This window comes from Orbicella faveolata, unplaced genomic scaffold (assembly GCF_042242905.1).
Source record: "Orbicella faveolata isolate gen_17 unplaced genomic scaffold, um_ofav_v1 contig_12, whole genome shotgun sequence".
NCBI lineage: Eukaryota > Metazoa > Cnidaria > Anthozoa > Scleractinia > Merulinidae > Orbicella > Orbicella faveolata.
In genome coordinates, this window is record NW_028301539.1 from 15,639,533 (window position 1) to 15,657,515 (window position 17,983).

The window sequence follows — 17,983 nt, forward strand, 5'->3', positions numbered from 1 at the left end:
TTTTGGAGTCAAGAAAGCACTAATGTCCTTCTTTTAGTCTTTTCAGGAATTTAATTATCCATTTACATCTAAACTTTCTTCCAAAACTTCGGAAAAACGATAAAAACGTCGCGTTTTGTGGACGACCGACAGCCACTGCACTCTAATGGCTGATAGTATACGAGTAGCTCAGCCAATCAGATTGCAGATTGCAATTGCCAATCAGATTGTAGCATTTGCATTAGTATAGTAGTGATATTCTACTAATCCTAATTAGTCCCAGGGTCCATGTACTCCTAAGAAAAAAACTACAGTGCTCAATACCCACAGACCCAACACGATCCTCCTTTTGTTGTTCTTCAAGTGATATCTATTAACAGAGGTTTCTCTTTTTCATCTCAGCTTGTTCAGCGGTTTTCATTGGAGTACCATGGAGAACCAGTTGGTACAACGTGTAAATATTTTTTAGTACCTGACAGACCAGTACGAATCAGGTTTATGGATCGCCATTGAAGAATGCCGGAGTGTTTGGGTTTTAGGTTGTAAGGGACGTTTTCTTGGTTTAAGTAACGCTAGTTTTTCAGGCTCGGCTTATTTTTATATATTACCTGTAAAGCCCAATAACTTTCCTCTCTTAAGAGTTCTCTTCAAGTCCACTATTTAAGTAAATAATGTAATGCGCATATTTTATATACGCTCATGTGATCAATGTCTGTAATTTTTCTTAGCTCTTTTATGTCAATTTTAGCTATTTTAAGTATTACTTTGTTTTTACATTTTTCAATATTTTGTCAGCTATATTAGAGACAAATTGGTATTTTGTTATCAGCAGCACTCCTCTGGAGAGTAGCCACGTTGCTGAATGTGCTACCCTGAATAAATGTTTGCTTACTAACCAGTTCCACAATTTCGCGTTGTTAATAATGTATAACAGGTAGCTACACGTAGATTGTAAATTTGCTCCTGTATGTTATTTTTCACACAGTGTTTAGTGCTTCCCATACAATGAATATTAATACACTGCATAATAAAGTTGTAGTTATTTTTTAAATAAAGTCACCAGGTCGCCATCGTTATCGTCAAACGCTGGACTCAACGGGTCGCAAGGAGGCGTCAAAGCTTTAGGATGGTCGAGAGACAACGCATGGCCAGTATGTAAACTAAAATGGCCATACATTTACTGGAAAAACAAGCACTCTTCTTAGCGTTATAATAGTACCTGTGTACAATACGTCAGGGAAAAACTATTGGGTGATCGAAGTACCGTGATACAATGATTTTTATTTGCAAAACTGTTTACCTGTTTATAGAATCGTGCAGCCACTCTGTTTTTTCTTTAGTCAATTAACCCAGGTGTAATGGGCTCCTGATTGATATAACTACATCTGCCTGTTCATTTCAATTTAAATTCGTCGTAAATTAGGCGCTTATGTGGCTCCTTAAATGACCTCTAGTCATTCTCTGTAATTAACATGTCATTACTTGCGTCAAATTCGGGATTCTTATTTTCATTTAACATATTTTAGTTTTCCATTTTTATGTTTTATTTATTCTAATCTTACAAACGATTTGACTTTTTTGGATTTTTTTCTTTAAAACTTTTTTTTTTTTCTGTGATCCGATCCGTGATCCGATCCGTGATCCGGTCCGGTCCGGTCCGATCCTGGTTTTGTCGACGCCGCCTTTCAGTTACAAATCAGGATTAGTACGCACTCTGGTAGACCGAACGTTTAAAATAAACAATACGCTGGCTTTCACCTTGACATAAATAACCTTACCAAAACATTAAGAAGGAATTTGCTCCCTTCTAACGTCATCGAGACTTGTTAGAAAATTTCTTAACAATCATTTCACCTCCGATTCCTCTCGGGGTGCTTCTCGTAAGGACGACTGTTTGCATTTTAAATTACCGTACATCGGTCCTTTTCCTATCACAACGTAACGCAGAATTAAGAAATTATTTAGCACTTTTTGCACTGACGTAGACAGAATTAAGAAATTATTTAGCACTTTTTGCACTGACCTAGACATTAAGTGTTCACCCCGTTTAAAATCAGGAGTTGGTTTGGGGTCAAGGATCCTGTCCCTGCGGATTTGCGATCGCGAGTCATTTATAAGTTTTCATGTGCAGGCTGTAGTGCCTGTTATGTTGGTGAAACCAAAAGACACTTTGCCACTCGCATCCGCGAACAGCTCTCCTCTGACAAATATTCCCACATCTTTAAACACCTGAGAAGTTCTGAAAATTGTCGCTCCCTTTGTTCAGAAGATTTGTTTTAAAATTCTCGACTCTGCTTCCACAAACTTCCAATTAAAAATCAAGGAAGCCATAAACATTTTATTTATCCCTTTCATACTAATTAGTCTCCTTTCTTAGCTTAAATAGCTTTCCCCTTTTTTTGGTTCGCGCCTTCATCCTTAATTATTCTTGTTAATATCTTACTTTGTTATACTATTTATTTGCATATTTTCATTTTATTTCTCACTGTACAACTAACGATGGATGATGTCTCATCCGAAACATGTACTTTTTTCATTAAAAAATGAACTTCAAAAACATCGTGTGGTTCATCAAAGCAATAATAATTATAATGATAATAATAATAATATAAAAGTAATGATAATAATAATAATAATAAGAGTAATAATAATAATAAATAATAACAAACTTTATTGAGTACTTTTTCATACAAACTTGAATGTTACATGTATCTGGTAAAATACAATAATAATAATAATAATAATAATAATAATGATAATAATAATAATAATAATAATAATAATAATAATAATAATAATAATAAACTTTATTTATTGAAGGTAGCACTCAACAGTAATCACTGAAAAAATCAGTGGCCCTCATATAAATATATTCAGTACAGAATAAAAAAGATTACGTGCTCAAAATTGAGCACGAAAGAGGTCCGTGCGGAGGAGATAATTCCACGGTGACGAACAAACAAGAAACGTATAGAGCACATTAGGCCTAAAAGGGTAAAAGATAGGCCTTAGAATTTTGTCGGTAAAAATAATTTATTAGTTATAGTTCTAAAGACGTACATGACAATGGCACCAGATCAGCGCAAAGAATAATCGGTGCTGACGGGTCACGTGACATGTCATGTGACGTTTAGCGGAAAATAACCAATATTTATGATGGCAACAGGAGTCTAATTAGGTGGAGTCTAATTAGGTCTGTAATTATACGAGTGATTAACAAAATCGGACGACCGCGAAGCGGGAATCACGAGTATATGATTACAGACAGAATTGGACGACACGATGTCCTGTTACCAATCAATCATAACCATTACAATTTCCCACAAACGGAAAAGTTTCATTTGAAAAAGAACTTTTAATAGTCATTTTAATATCATAATTAAAAATATTGCAAAATGGATGTTAAGTTTCTTTCTAAACAGTCACCGGAGACTAACACTCCACAATTTTACAAAGTAACATTTCGAATTGGTTACTATAGTGATTGTAATCAATGTTGTGATTGGTGGATTTAGTGGAGAGGACTTAACTGATTGGCTCATGTAACTCTCCGATTACAGGTGTCCGATTACAACCAACTGTCCTATTACACTGAGTTAATTAGGTTAATTAGGTTAACTAGAACAAAATACAGCAGTTTATACGCCAATCACATTTGAGGAAATTGTAACTGATATGATTAGAGGAGTTGGTGGCGGATTTTACAAAGACTATCCAACAAAAACGCGTTTTAGATTCAATTTAATTATTTTCATCCTGAAAAGGGTTTGGAATGACTGTACCAGAGAAATGTTGTAAGCTGGGTTTGCATGCACGTATTTTCAAGTCAAAGGAAGTCACAAAAATGTCATGATCCCGCGAGAAATCAAACTGCTCTATGAGCAAACCCCTGATTTTCCCAGTAAATGACTGTTGACTTGAACTAACCTTAACCTTAATCGAATATCCACTGTTCATGTAGTTCGGTCTGTCACCCTCTGTTTGCACTTTACTTACTTGTCTCTTTCATCCCCTTGGTCTTGTTTTGTTTTGCGAGTAAAAGGCAGAGGAGTAACTCGGAAACCGCAAGGTTCATTTATCCCCCTGGATCGACTTTCAGCACATATCTTTTCCCTTAGTTATTGTAAGTTATTCAGTGTAATTTTCTTTGCAAATGTGTATTAAGTGTCTAGAGTAAATAAAGCATTGTTGTTGTTGTTGTTAATCTGGAATTACTCTTTTCGTAAAAAAAACACACTAATGTTTTTCAAGCAACCAAAAATTAGCGATAAGAACGAACCACGTTTCGGAGTCGTCATGACACCATTTTCAAGTTCGAAAGATATAAAATAGACTGTCAGAAGAAGAAGAAGATTAGCATAATAAATAATTAATTAATTATGATGATCGACCAACGGTTAATTTGCACAATCTGATCAGGCCTTTTTCCGCCCTGATCTGATCCAGCGCTACAAATCGTAACTCGCTTTCAAAAGACATTTTGCAAAAAGAAGAAAAATCAGCAGAAAAAGCGAACAGACAGCAAAAAGGCTTTCTAGTATTCCGATCGTCATATTCCGATTCCATACAAAGTCTTATAATTTTGACATGACCGCTACTTGAACTTGCGTGACCTATGTTCAGTTCAATTAAGCTTGGGCTGCCTGTTTTTCTTTCTAAAGGCGGTATCCTGGACGCGCGGTCAAATTTCACAGAGCAAGTGTAACTTAGGCGGTCGAACAATCGCTCAGCATGGGTAAAAATGTGTCTTTCTGGTTTTGATCAGTTTTTCTGTTGACTTAACCCCGGGGTTGTAAGCCCTACAGTTGTGCGTGTGCTCCTGGATACCAACAACCGAGGGTTGTCCAATACACCCGACATGATAATGGTGCACGATGACAATGACATGACCCGCCCGATTGACCTCTTCGATTGTGAACCCACACACCTCATTAACGACCCTGATAAGGTCCATTCCTAGCCTAGGCGGCAGGAAAGCCTATATACATCTAGGTGTGAAAACCCACAGGCTCAACTATATCAGCTGCATTCTTGAAGTTGTGATTCGAGTTCAGTTCACGCACGCAATGGAAGTCGACTTGTATCTCATCTCCGTAGCTCTACTCATTGTTATTGCCGCTTGGATTTTAGATTCTATCCAAACATTATTACGAAAAATGCGCGATGGTGGGAATACCAATTGTTGTTCGTTTGCCGACATACCAGGTCCAAGTGGGCTACCATTTGTCGGCAGAGCTCTTCATTATATCAAGAACTCCACCACTTTGAAAGAGTTCTTGATTATGCACGGAAGGACGTATTTTCAGCAGTATGGACCCATATACAAGGAGACAATTATGGGAAAGACTGTCGTGTATATTAGTGACCCGAAAGATGCAGAAACTGTTTACAAAGCTGAAGGAAAATATCCCAAACGAGTGATCCCACAATTTAAGGCGATCGAGAAGTACTACAAAAGCAAGAACATGTCTCTGGTCAGCTTGGTCCAACTGTAAGTGATAATGATTCTAGAGCAGCCTGGATATTTAATATTTTTGTCGTTATGTCAGGCTAGGGACCTCATAAAGGTTATAATAGTACTCGAGAATTAGCACACATCCCGAACGCGTGCCAATATATTGAGACAAAACAAGAAACAAAACGTTGGTTGCCAATGGTTCCAGGATTTTCCAGCTGTTATTCTTAGATGGACCAATTCTGCCACTGTTCACCTGTTTATGCTGGGTCTGCCTAAAGGCCCGTCTACACAGGTGACTTTTGTCACAGCAACTCGATGCAATTTTTGTCGCGCTAAAATTGCATCAAGTTTCAAACATGTTCGAAACCCCTGGAATATCGTGGCGACAAATTGCACTGAAAATCGCACCTGGTTTACATGTGCGATTTTGAAGTTGCAACTTTAACGCGACAAAAATTGCATCGAGTTGCCGCAACAAAAATTGCCTGTGTAAATGGGCCTTAATGTGCAAGCCAGCGAGTTGTTTGAGTTACAGTGCGAGCTATGCGAGTCATGCGAGTTAGGGTGTGAGCCATGCGAGCCATGGTTTTAACATGAAAAAAATATTAAATAACGCTTTATATTTTTACTCATTGTTTGTACTTTTGACTCAAAATACAAAATACGACACAACTTGTAAAAATATACAGCGATACTATGCACCAAAACATCTAATAAGATATATATAAATAACACTGTATTTTAAACTAATACTGTATTTTAATACATGTGTATACATGATACAAGTTACACTAGCTACATGTAGTGACAGTTTTAATTTGTAGATGATTCTAAAATGTGAATATATTCTAAAGTGGGTGACCGTATTTATTTTGTGTTATTTATTTATTGATTTATTGATTTAGTTTTTTAAGATCTTGAATATTATTTTTTGAAAGGAGAGCAAATTTTGAAGAAAACTACCGTCGCAGATGTGTGTTGGTAGTAAAACGATTTATCCCATTGGCATAATCAAGGTTCAGATGACATCAATATTGTATAGATTACATAACGCTATCGAAGTCACGCATTCTCTGTAGTCTTCAGAGTGTAGTGGAGACAGAGACATTCTTTGTTGTTCTTTGTGTTCTTATTATTGTTGCCGCTACTCACAGTAGAAACCCAATTTTTTGGAGCCCCCGATTTCTTTAAACCTTCTATTACTTGAAGCAATCTTTTCGTCCCATTAGCAAAAGAGAGCCAAAAAAAGTTAGGAGAAATTTATCCACATCCCTATATATCTCAAACCATTTTTCGTTTCTCTGAGAGGTTAGTGAAATTGGGAATCCATTGTATAACTCGAACTGACTTACTCTCTTGAGTATTTTTTAGGTTTATTTTATTTAGTTAGTTACATACTAGCAAGGTGAGTGTCTTGCTTTGCAGAGTGCTGAAATATTTTGTTTTAAGTATGGTACAATATATCTTATATAAATACTATTTTTTTTATTTTATTAATTTTTTTATTTTTCATTTTTCATTTTTCATGACGCACCTGACTCGCATGGCTTGCACCCTGACTCACATGACTCACATGGCTCGCTGGCTTGCATATTAGTAAAACTCGTTGATGCTGTTGTATTGCAGGGGCCTGTACCATTAAGCCTTGACAAACTGGAAGGCACAAAGATTTTAAGTAGCTTGTTTTGTATTCTAATAGTCCCTATGGTCAGGGTCCAGGAAACCCATTGGAAACTATTGGAGTGTTCTTGGTATCTTGAAACAATCACATGTTTCATCTGGTGGAGTCATCATAGTTTGCAGCCATTTTATACTGTCTGAGTTGCCTTAGGCCTTATTTATGTGGTCTTGGTCACCAGAGACAACCCTCCCCCCAGGTTACCCTCCCCCCAGGTTACCTTCTCTTAATATTTCTTTGCAAAATTCAACCAACTGTTTACAAGAGGATTGTGAACCCTTCTTGGGGGGTGAGACAACTCAGGTGGGTGAGTTGTCTCGCCTTGGCAGGTAGGGTAACCCTGGCAGATGGGACAACTTTTCTTCATATAAACACTTTGGCTTGCCTAACCGAGACAATTCTTGGCGTGGCAAGTGTCATAAAATGTCTAGATTTAGGATTTGAAGCAGAAATTTGTATCAAAGAAGTGAAAATTAACTCCACAACTCCCACTTTGATTGAATGACCGAGGAAAGCTAAAAAAAGGGATATTTGCGCATTTGATTATTCAATGAGGGTTATGAATAATCATGGGGGGTCAACTTTGACTCGGACTATAGAGACAACATTTTCACATACAAATGCTTCATAAAGTTGCCTCAGGGGGAGGGTTGTCTTGGGTACCTGAGTCACTATAAGACTGATCAGTATGTCTTTTCAGGCTTCACTTTATCAAGTCACATACTTATCTCAAAGGTATCAGACAAATGGGAAATGGAAAACCTGAGTTTTTACATATACAAACTTTTACATGTAGCTGCAAGTACCTGACTATTGTGAAAACATATAATTATTTTATTATAGAGAGAATGAAGAGTGGAACAAACTCCATAAGGTCCTAGCACCTAAGATGTTACGTCCAGGAGATATTCTAGAAAATCTTGAAAAGTTAAGCAGTGTTGCAAGAGACGCTGTTGACCACATGATGACGTTAAGGGGTTTGAATGGAGAAATGCCTGACCTTGAAGGAGAAATTCCTAAATATGTTGCTGAATGTAAGTTCTTTAAAGCACTACTCAATGATCAAATTTTTACCCCTTGATTTTCTAGGTTTATTTGCATTGAATTCCACGAAAGATCAAAAATGCTGTTTACCATTTGCAACTATCTGCATTGGTTTTGGTTAAAAGAAAAATGTGTAGAATATGCAAATGAGAGGACTGATGACATCATATACACTCAACCAAACATTACATCAAGTATATAAATAAAGATATCTGCCGCGGACACCATTGAAACTTGTTAGGCCACTAGTTCTACATGCAACATGTCCATTGCTATAAAAAGTTCTGTTCCCATGGCAACCCACTCTTTTCCAGTCTTCACCAACTGATTTTAATATTTTAATGATTTTCAGCTTGAAAACATTGAACAAGGCCATGAACGTGACCCAACACATATATGCTTCCTGGATCAGGATGCAGATGAGGCACTGGCCATGAGCAAATATCAATACTCTGAGCCACCTTAAAGGTGGCAAGAAAAGCCTTTAATATTGGGGAGGTCTGGAGCCTAGTATGTTGCCATGGGAACAAAAATATTAAGCTCATATTGTGGAGCATCTTTAGTAGAATCTTACTTTAAAGAATCAAACATTTGTGTTACACATTGGCTGATATATCTTTGTTCATCATATTTGATCAAAATTTGGTTGAAATTATGACGACTTCACTTGGCCAATTTGCATATTTTAAAATAGTAAAAATAGTAAACAGCATTCTTCTCGTACAGACTACTTGTCTATGTTTTAAAATGGCTTAGATAGGAAAGATGCGATTTTCATCATGTAGTATAGCACTTCAAGTTGTTTTCTCAATCTTCTTGTAATGGTAGACAGACAAACAGACAGACAACTTTTATTTAAGCATGATAAAAAATTAAAGCTCAGTAGCTTTACTGGATTCGTGCATAACAAATTAAATTAAGCTGAATTTAATTTAATTTTTAAGTTGAAAACTTTGTACAAAGTATATACACGATAAATAAATACATGTCATCTAAAATTCTAATAACATATTAAGGTTTTACAAACTAAAAGTGGATAAATTAACTAATTCTGCCATTAAAATTAATGTACACATCTCTCTAAGGTATCCAGCATAAACAGCATAATTTAAGAAAAAAACACACTGGTAACCCATAACTGGACAGACATTCTCTCCCCATTGCTGTAAAGTATGAATTGAAAGGAGATTTCTTTGCTATCCAAAATTGATTTCTATTTCTTTTAAGAAAGACTAAGAGGAAAAGAAACAGGGATTTTAGCCTGTGTTTTCTTACAGGGTGTTGTCTAATACTACATACTATTTCTTACTTTTAATCTTATAGTTCTAGGTGCAGTGACACTTGATGTTAGGATTGGTTTGTATGATGACCCACCTAACAAGGAAACTCTCAAAATGCTTGAAGAGACCTGCAAGTTTTTTCCTTTCTTGGAGAGATTCGGTGGACTCTGGGAGGGCCTTCTTCTTAGGTTTGGGCTCAGTTCAACAACATACAGAGAATTCTGCCAAACTGAAGATAATGCTATAGAAATTGGCCAGAAGATCGTGAACCAGAAGGTTAAGGAACTTAGTGTAAATGGGGAGGAAGAATTTGTAGAAAATCAAGGTACTAACAACATTACTTTCCAAGTTATGTTTAATAATTATTATTGAATAGATATATTTTCAAAGTGAAATGTGGCCTTGAGAGAAAAAAAAAAAAGATGTGTCATACTGTCCCATGGTCAGTAAATTGTATTTTCTGCAAAAGAGATAAAGTCTACATGAATGACAAGTGAGATTCAAGCTTAACAGCTGTACAGAGGAGCATCTGATCGTGTAAATGAATGCAGCATGGGCCTCCATGGACAGATACATATATTTTTCTCAGAGGACTGGATCAAGTATTAGGTATATATTTATTCAAACAAGAAAATAGCAAAATATTATATTAATAAAGACTGAAATGAATAGCTACACGTACAAAATTTTCAGACCAGTTTAAGCTATATTCAGGCCAGAATCAGACCTGAATTGCCTGACTGAGGCCTGAGCAGAGCCTGACAAAAGCCTACATACATTTTTCAGGTTTGGTAAAAGAACCATATCTTTGGTTGGATGCAGTTCAGGCCTGAATTCCGACTGAATAATTTCAAGACTGTGGACTGTGGATTATGGACTGCAGAATGCAGACCGGGGGTAAAATGCAGACTGAGGGTAAAATGCATGCAGACTGCAGACTACAGACTTTTTAAGTTTAAATCGTGTTAATGCATTATTGAATGCTAACCATAAACAGTTTTACTCAGACTACTCGTAGTGAAAGTTAGCCTGAATATTACTCAGGTTAGCCTGAAAAACTCTCTGGTTAGCCTGTTTATGGTTAAGCTCTCAGTGATAGAAATGGTAACATGATTCAGTTATATCAGCCTACAGCCTACAGTCTGCGTTTTATTCTTTGTCTGCAGTTTACCCCATTTCTGCAATCTGCAGTCTGCAGTCTGCAGTTTGCAGTCCGAAGTCTGCATTTTACACCGACCGCCTGTATTCAGACCTTACTTGGGCCTAAATAATTTCAGGCCTTAATTATAGCCCAATAGTAACATGAACAGAATGTAAGTTACTAAATAACACATGGTATTCTTAAAATAATGACCTGATCTATGCGATCACATCATAGTGTTTTGAAAGGTGGCTGATGTGTTAGGTACGTGCAACTTCAAAACATTGTTTTAATGATAATATGAAGACCTGATTTCTTAGTGTAACTTTATATTTCCTAATTTCCTGCTCAGTATTATAAAAAATATTAGATAATTGCAATAATTTGCTTTTGTAAGGTGAGTCCTTGCTGAGTTATCTCTTGACCAAGAGAAAGTTAACGCCGCAGGAGATAAACTTGAATTCTCTGGACATGCTTCGAGCAGGAATAAATACAGTAAGCAGTGCCCTTATTTTGTTAAGTCATTTAATTTAAGGAGCTGGGATAAGAGATTACTACTTCATTCCTGCCAACTCACATACCTTAAGTGTGAGTCTTACACCTGCAGTGACTCAAAAACTGTGATTTCCTGCCTACCCACTGCCTGCTGAAAAATTTGAGCCATGTGAAAATGACATGTTAACTTTATATGTGTTAAGATCACTGTTGTTATAATAATTATAATAATCACTTTATTTAAGTGTCGATGTATTTAGCACTAATGTGCTAATTGGGGACACTGTAAATAAATAAACAAATATTTCAAATATGGTTACGTATTCTAATAAATTGCCCCCTTTACAGTGAAAGTGAAATGGTTTGTTATTTCATCGGCATTTTATAGTAGCTAAAAGATATATTTTAATGTGTAAACAGTGTAGCACCCGATTATTAGTTTTGTTAAAGCTATGAACACCCTTTGGCACTCAAATAAAGTCTTTCATCCATTCATTGGAATATGAAGTTTCTACTCTGGTCTTGAAAAATATTACAACACTGGAAGGACTGGAAGAGAAATTTTGTATCCCCACATGGCCATGTAATATCCTCTATTCTTTAAATATTTTGGGATAAGGCTGAGTGCATGGTCTTGGCTCATGCTAGCTACAGCTCAAGATAGCAGTTCTTTTCAATATAATAATCATATCAATATAAATCCTTTTGAGTTAACAAAGGTTTACAAAAACACTATTGTTTTTGGATTTTTAGTATGCCTTAACTGTCCTGTGTGATTGTGATTTAACAATGTTAATTCTGTTTTCATTTAAGACATCCACCATTTCTTTGTGGTTACTTTATGATCTGGCATGTCATCCAGAGGTGCAGGAGAAGATGTATGAAGAGGTCAGCAGTCTGATTGGTCATGGTGATTTTACTCCCATGACTTTTTCAAAGTTGAAATATGTCAAGGCTTGCATTAAAGAATCTTTGAGGTAAACGAATTACTAATCTAAGTGGGTCTATAAAGCAGGATGCCATGTCATGCTACCCCTTTTTTTTCCCAGCATAGTCAATCGAACGAAACCGAACCAAAAATCAATCAAACTCAATCGAACTTAATCGTTCGATTGGAGTTCGATTGGTTCGGTAACCGAACACAATGGAACTGGAACTTTTCGGTGTGTTCAATTAAGTTCGATTACCGAACCCAATTGAACTGAATCGACGCAATTGGTTCGATTTTGTTCGGTAGAAAAATAAAACGTCATACAAAAATTGATAATCATCAAGTCTCAATAGAATTGGAAGGATTTCACTCTTTAACCGAGTTTTAACTAGAGCAGCAAGTGTGAGAGATATTAGCATTTTTCAATTATTAAACTAAAATCTTTATTGTTTAGGTGACCATAAACAGGGAAATTTTATCAGATCTTTGTACATAACAGGCGGTGCTTCATGCTAGCGGGAATGAGAATTACACTTGAACTTTTTCCGTCAGTGGCCAAAGCACAGGCACCAGTTCTGACAGTTCTTGTTGTAAACACTTGAGGCGGTTAGGTGGAGGCGGCGATGGCCGCGCGGGAGTTGGGTTGAGACCGCCTCCTCTTGGCGCGAAATTAGAATATTAAGCTTTCGTAGAAGCGGCGGCGAGCAACGGCTGTTTTGCTTTCGTTTTCAGTGGTCCAATTTGACTTTGTTCGTGGATTTTACGAGCATAATGGCAACTTTTCGAGAAGTCCTAGACCTTCTAGCTGTTGCATGCTTTGAGGACATCATAGACGAGGATGAATTTCTGTTGCTGAGGGATCTACACACGTCGAAAAATCTTTACTTTCCTTACGAAGACTGAATCAGCCTTTTCTTTACTAGTGCAACCAAGGTCACTGGCCTCTGCCTCCTCCCATTTTTCTGATATTTCTTCCATCAGAATATCCATCTCGCTATCTTCGATGTCAACTCCACTCAGTTTCGCCTGACTGTGATGTTTTCGTTTCGCCTTGAATTTGTCCAGTAGTAGTTTGAAATGTTCCTGTACGTTTTTCCGCTTCACCTGAAACTTCACGGAGGTTTCGTCATTCAGACGATCCGTGATGGCATTCCATACTTTTCCTCGATCTACAGTCCTTGGTTTGAAGATCCATGGTTCTGAAGCTCTGACTTCTTTCGCTAGGATCAAATCATGTGCTTCTGTCCATTCCATGATCGAGCTAGATGAGAGAAAACAAAAGCTTATTAAAAACAGGTCTTGTCTATCGATTCACCTTTCGGAAATATTCCAAAGTTATAGAGACAAATTGGAAGAACAAAATAGCATTTTGTACCAGCAAGTACTTGCAATCTAAAGTTTTAAAGTCTACAAGACGTGAACATCACTCGGAACAATGTGAATCCAGGAAACTCACCGATTTCTTTTGCTTTTCTCACCTTCGCTTGCCATCTTTCTTCTTCACTCACACCTCCAATGTGAAGTGAGATTTTCGCGGTAAAGCAAACGAAATATCAAATATTTGCAAAAAAAAAATACAAAGGGACGTGTCAAAAAACATTTTTTAACTTTATAAAAGAGTTTCTGTGTATTTTAGGTGCTACAAATGGGAAAATAAAGCGACCGTCTCTCGAGGCAGCCAAACCTACCTTTCTCGCCGCCGCCACTGTTGGAAGACGCGGGCAACACTCCACTCGACAACTATTCCTGCGTGTTAATTTACGCATTTTGCAGTGGCGTTGTGAAAGATCGTGAAGCCCCATTTAGTCTGAATCACGTTCGTCTGAAAAACTACTTAGAACTGAGGTCTTATGTAATCATTCGTTGTTTGTTACCACCAAGTGTTGTGGAATTAATTTTCAGTTGTAATACACTGACCCGATTAAAGATATTATGGAGATTGAATACACAGCCCAAATACTCACGATTCGTTTATCTGAATGCAATCGCTTTCAAAAACTTTAAAACCTCTAAAACGTAACCAAATGTTTTTCTAGTCCGTATGATCAAAGCTCAGTTTAATTTTTAACCTTTTATAGTTTTTTTACGTCTGCCAGTGTGGTTGAAGTATAGTTTCCGTACCACAGACATGTTTTTGTGAAAAGCGTGAATGTACAAATTGGTCACGCTTTATAGTCACGACCGCCTCCAATTCCACATTTTAAATAATTACGCAAATTTTTCATTCAATTGACCCCGAAAGCTTTCAGAAGAAACTTGCTTTCAGAAAAAGTCGAAGAATTCATTTCAGCCAATTTTCAAGTCTCTGAATGTTATTGTGAGGGTTTATACTGACAAGCTGTCCACGCGGGAGATTATATTGTTTCATCCCTTTTCCCGTTCAGTCCCTAGACGTCGTGGGAAACTTGTTACATTGGAAACGCTTGTGTGACTAGGGGTGTAAACGTTTGTAAATTTGTCAATTTTCAACAGTTAAATTAATACCAGACGTAATGTAAAGGTCCCCTTGCTGGTGCTAGTAGCGATTTTACACTCAGTTGACTTTTAAGCTATTCGAATTTGCAACCAATATTTTGGCGAAGAGTCTACACTGAAATACCAAAATGTCTCAAATGTCTCTCTTTAATTTCTGATGACAAAAAATTTTTTTTTTGGCTTTTTGTCAGGTCAAAACTTGTCTTTGTCCTGACAGATTACCAGCCTATAGACAAAAATTATTTGCAGGCTTGTGTGGTCATTCTCAGTATCAATAATCTGGTTCCTGGTTACTGGTTTTAGATTCTGGGTTCCGTTTATTAGGGTTGCCCGAGTTTTAAATGTCATTTGAAAAGCACTCAGTTCTGGGGCTTTAATTTTACTTTATGTACAATCTGTTGCATTCTTAGAAATTCTTCAAACTACATTTCCCTTAATATTATGTCAGATTGTATTGTAACCATCCACCTTTCTTGGCATTTTAGCAAAATAAACTACTTCTAAAGCTATAATGTCACAAAAATTACAAATTATAACACATCATTTATCTTAATTATAACCATTTCATTTTGTCTATCACACCTGTATTTTTGATTTTCATTTGGCTGCAGACTGCATTCTATTTCTGCTGGTTGGTCCCGTGTTGTTACTCAGGATGTGGTTTTATCTGGTTATCAAGTTCCAGCAGGTGTAAGTGTATCACGTAATGTTAAAGTGCTTAAATACCTTCCAGCAATTGGGCAGATGAGTGATCTGCTCTATGACATGATATTAAACTAGTTAGATTGGCCACCTTTTTAGCCAAGCAATTTGGAAAATCAGTACTTGAAACAATTTCGATGAATGAAGTCAGTGAAGATATCTATTAAAGCTTATGTCCATTTATTAAATTTTCAACCTCGGAAAATGTATTTCCAGCTTTCTTATTGGTTCCCGAATCGTGGTTATCAGTCATTATACCTATGTTTGTTTGACCTTATGTGGAAAATGAATGCAGGAAGTGTCGCTAAGCTTCAAACTTTTGGGTTGTAGGCGAAAGTTCTGTATGAAAAATGGCTGAAAAAAAGCAGATTGATGAACTCTCTACTGTAGAGATGCAAGAAATATATGGGCATTGCCATCCCGAAACTGCAAAAAGACACAGAATGTTACCAATTAATGTCACTATAAAGTCAATAACGTTGAGTTTCACACTGAACATCAAGAAGTTAAATTGAAAACGGTTGAGCAAAACCTTGTAAAAGAAATAAAATTTTTTATCATGACGAAGAAAAGTAGTAAAACTGGGGAAGATCCATAAATCTCGAGCTCATAATCTAATTGTTAATTAGGTATAAATGACATGATAACTTTTAATTTTGTTTTTCAGACTGCTGTTAAATATCCAGATTATATGACTGGATACTCAGAAAGCCTGTTCAAAGACCCTGATGACTTTAAACCTGAGCGTTGGCTGAATGAGGACATGGGCAAGATCCAGCCTTTTGCTATTCTCCCATGGGGAGTGGGACCACGAATGTGCATTGGCGAGTATTTACATAGTCTCATCTAAACACGAGGGGAGTTAGGATAGTTCCAGACAGTTATGCAAACCCGAGATGCAGTGTAGATCTAGCTTGAATACCGTAAAACCCCACCTTAAAGCCCTGGGGTTATACAACTTCATAAGGGGTTTTGGGTGGGCATAGAAATGGAGGGCTTATATCGTAGGGGGGGGGGGGTGGGGGGCATATAAGCGGAATAGAAAAAATGTTTCGGAACGACGAGATAAAACTTATCTGAGAAACGAATTAAAGTTAACATACCATAACATTTACACCTATTACCCTATTAAACTATTATTATTGTTTGTATAGAAACACAAAAGGAACGCACTTATACATTAGATGGGCTTATATCCGTGGGGGGGGGGGGGGGTGTATATCCGGAATAATATCTTTGTTAGCGAACAGAAGGGCGGCTTCTATCCGGGAGGGCTTATAACCGGGGGGGGGGGACTTTAACGTGGGATCTTACGGTATGTTATAAGACTGCATACCTCATGAATTATGACACAAGCAAAAATGACGCAAGCAAATGTAAAGACGCAATTGGCTGCTGTTCTAGCACCTGGACCCGGATGTTAAGGAGCGCCGTTAGGAAATTTTCTTACCATTATCAACATCTTACTGCCTCGGCATCTGCGTATGCTGGGCACTAGCGAAAATCAAACGAAAATTGTTTCCAGCGCCTATGTTACTGCACAGTATACATCTTTTTGTTTGTCAAAGCAGTTCTACATCAGGTCATTGTCGTTATTTGTGATGTCATGTTGTTTTTATTTCAGGCCGGCGTATCGCTGAAGCTGCAATGTACCTGCTGTCAGCAAAGGTAAAGCACTGGTAATATTATCCTTCCGGAATATTCCTCTTTGAATCATCCCGGCTTCAATAACTGCAATACCACTGAAATGATGATAACCAGCATAAGGGATCTTCAGTTTACTGATCATATATACAGAGATGCTGAGGGCTTTCCGATTGGACCAAACATTCCAAAACTATTGACGTGGGGGCAAATGGTGCCGAAGTTTTCTGGAAAAGCCTTGGAAATCCGAGAATTATCGAAATTTCCGGAAACCCTGGGCGCAAAATAAAATGGAACAGAAATCCTTGGTTAGAAACTTTCGAAAATTTAGTTATAGCTAGTTATTATTCGCGAGGTTGTCCTCTTTCTCGGAAATTCCGGAAAATAATGTTCCATTCGCCGGTGAAAATTTCTTGATATTCAAACCGGAATTTTTGGTCCAATCTTTATGTTTTGATATAGAGCACGAGCATCTGTGGGCTTGTGCAGTACTCTCACACTTTGTTAAAAGTAAAAGCTTCACCGGAAACCGGCTCATCGTTTTGGTTACCTTGACACGAAAGGAACGTTCCACTGGCAAATGACCAGTTAATTTGCAAATCCGAGATAGTCATGTTATACGAGAGACTATGATCTAGTGTTAAGCATCGAGAGACTATGATCTAGATCACAGTCTCGTATCATCAAGTCTCTTGACATAGTCTCTTGTGTAAGTCTATTCTTAATTAGTCCCTGGATCCACGTACTCTTTAAGGCTGATTTTCATTAGCGCCAAAGTCGTAGTCGGAGTCGTAATCAGAAGCGTAGAGTGATACGATCTAGTGAAACTGATCAAATTGACGGAGTCGGAAGCAGAACACCCTAACCGCTTATGACTCCGTCGCTTACGATCTAGTGAAAACTAGATTGTCGGAGTCGGAAGCAGGAGCGGTAGAATAAACCAATCACAATGTTTGTTTCCGGGCCTTGTGATTGGTTGATTCTTCCGTTTCTACTTCCGACTCCGACAATCTAGTTTTCACTGAATCATAAACGACGGAGTCGTAAACGCAGTCGTAAGAAAGGGAAACGTTCTGATTCTTCTGACTCCGATTCCGTCGAGCTTATGACTCCGCTTACGACTCCGATCTTCGATTTCCACTAGGTCGTAAGCTCT

At 37.4% G+C, this 17,983-nt stretch overlaps 2 protein-coding genes and 1 long non-coding RNA gene across 3 annotated transcripts in view; 1 reads left to right on the plus strand and 2 right to left on the minus strand.

Moving 5' to 3' along the window:
• LOC149116867 (uncharacterized) overlaps positions 1 to 17,983 on the minus strand; it is a 24,454-nt gene continuing 6,471 nt past the window's right edge. The window contains exon 2 of the long non-coding RNA XR_016205487.1: positions 1 to 38. This is a non-coding gene — a long non-coding RNA (uncharacterized LOC149116867). The remainder of the gene's footprint in view (positions 39 to 17,983) is intronic.
• LOC110045270 (cytochrome P450 10-like) overlaps positions 4,956 to 17,983 on the plus strand; it is a 13,849-nt gene continuing 821 nt past the window's right edge. Inside the window, exons 1-8 of the mRNA XM_020750865.2 lie at positions 4,956 to 5,470; positions 7,959 to 8,149; positions 9,483 to 9,764; positions 10,978 to 11,075; positions 11,889 to 12,052; positions 15,093 to 15,171; positions 15,851 to 16,007; positions 16,808 to 16,851. Of these exons, the coding sequence (XP_020606524.2) occupies positions 5,046 to 5,470; positions 7,959 to 8,149; positions 9,483 to 9,764; positions 10,978 to 11,075; positions 11,889 to 12,052; positions 15,093 to 15,171; positions 15,851 to 16,007; positions 16,808 to 16,851 (1,440 nt within the window). The 5' untranslated portion in view covers positions 4,956 to 5,045. The remainder of the gene's footprint in view (positions 5,471 to 7,958; positions 8,150 to 9,482; positions 9,765 to 10,977; positions 11,076 to 11,888; positions 12,053 to 15,092; positions 15,172 to 15,850; positions 16,008 to 16,807; positions 16,852 to 17,983) is intronic.
• Positions 12,807 to 13,265, minus strand: LOC149116868 (uncharacterized). The gene has a single exon (XM_089282529.1). It carries the CDS (start codon positions 13,258 to 13,260, stop codon positions 12,868 to 12,870), a length of 393 nt encoding a protein of 130 aa, XP_089138655.1. The 5' UTR covers positions 13,261 to 13,265; the 3' UTR covers positions 12,807 to 12,867.

Coding starts and splice junctions, on each gene's coding strand:
- LOC149116868 (XM_089282529.1), bottom strand. CDS start 13,260: ATGGAATGGACAGAAGCACATGATTTGATCCTAGCGAAAGAAGTCAGA.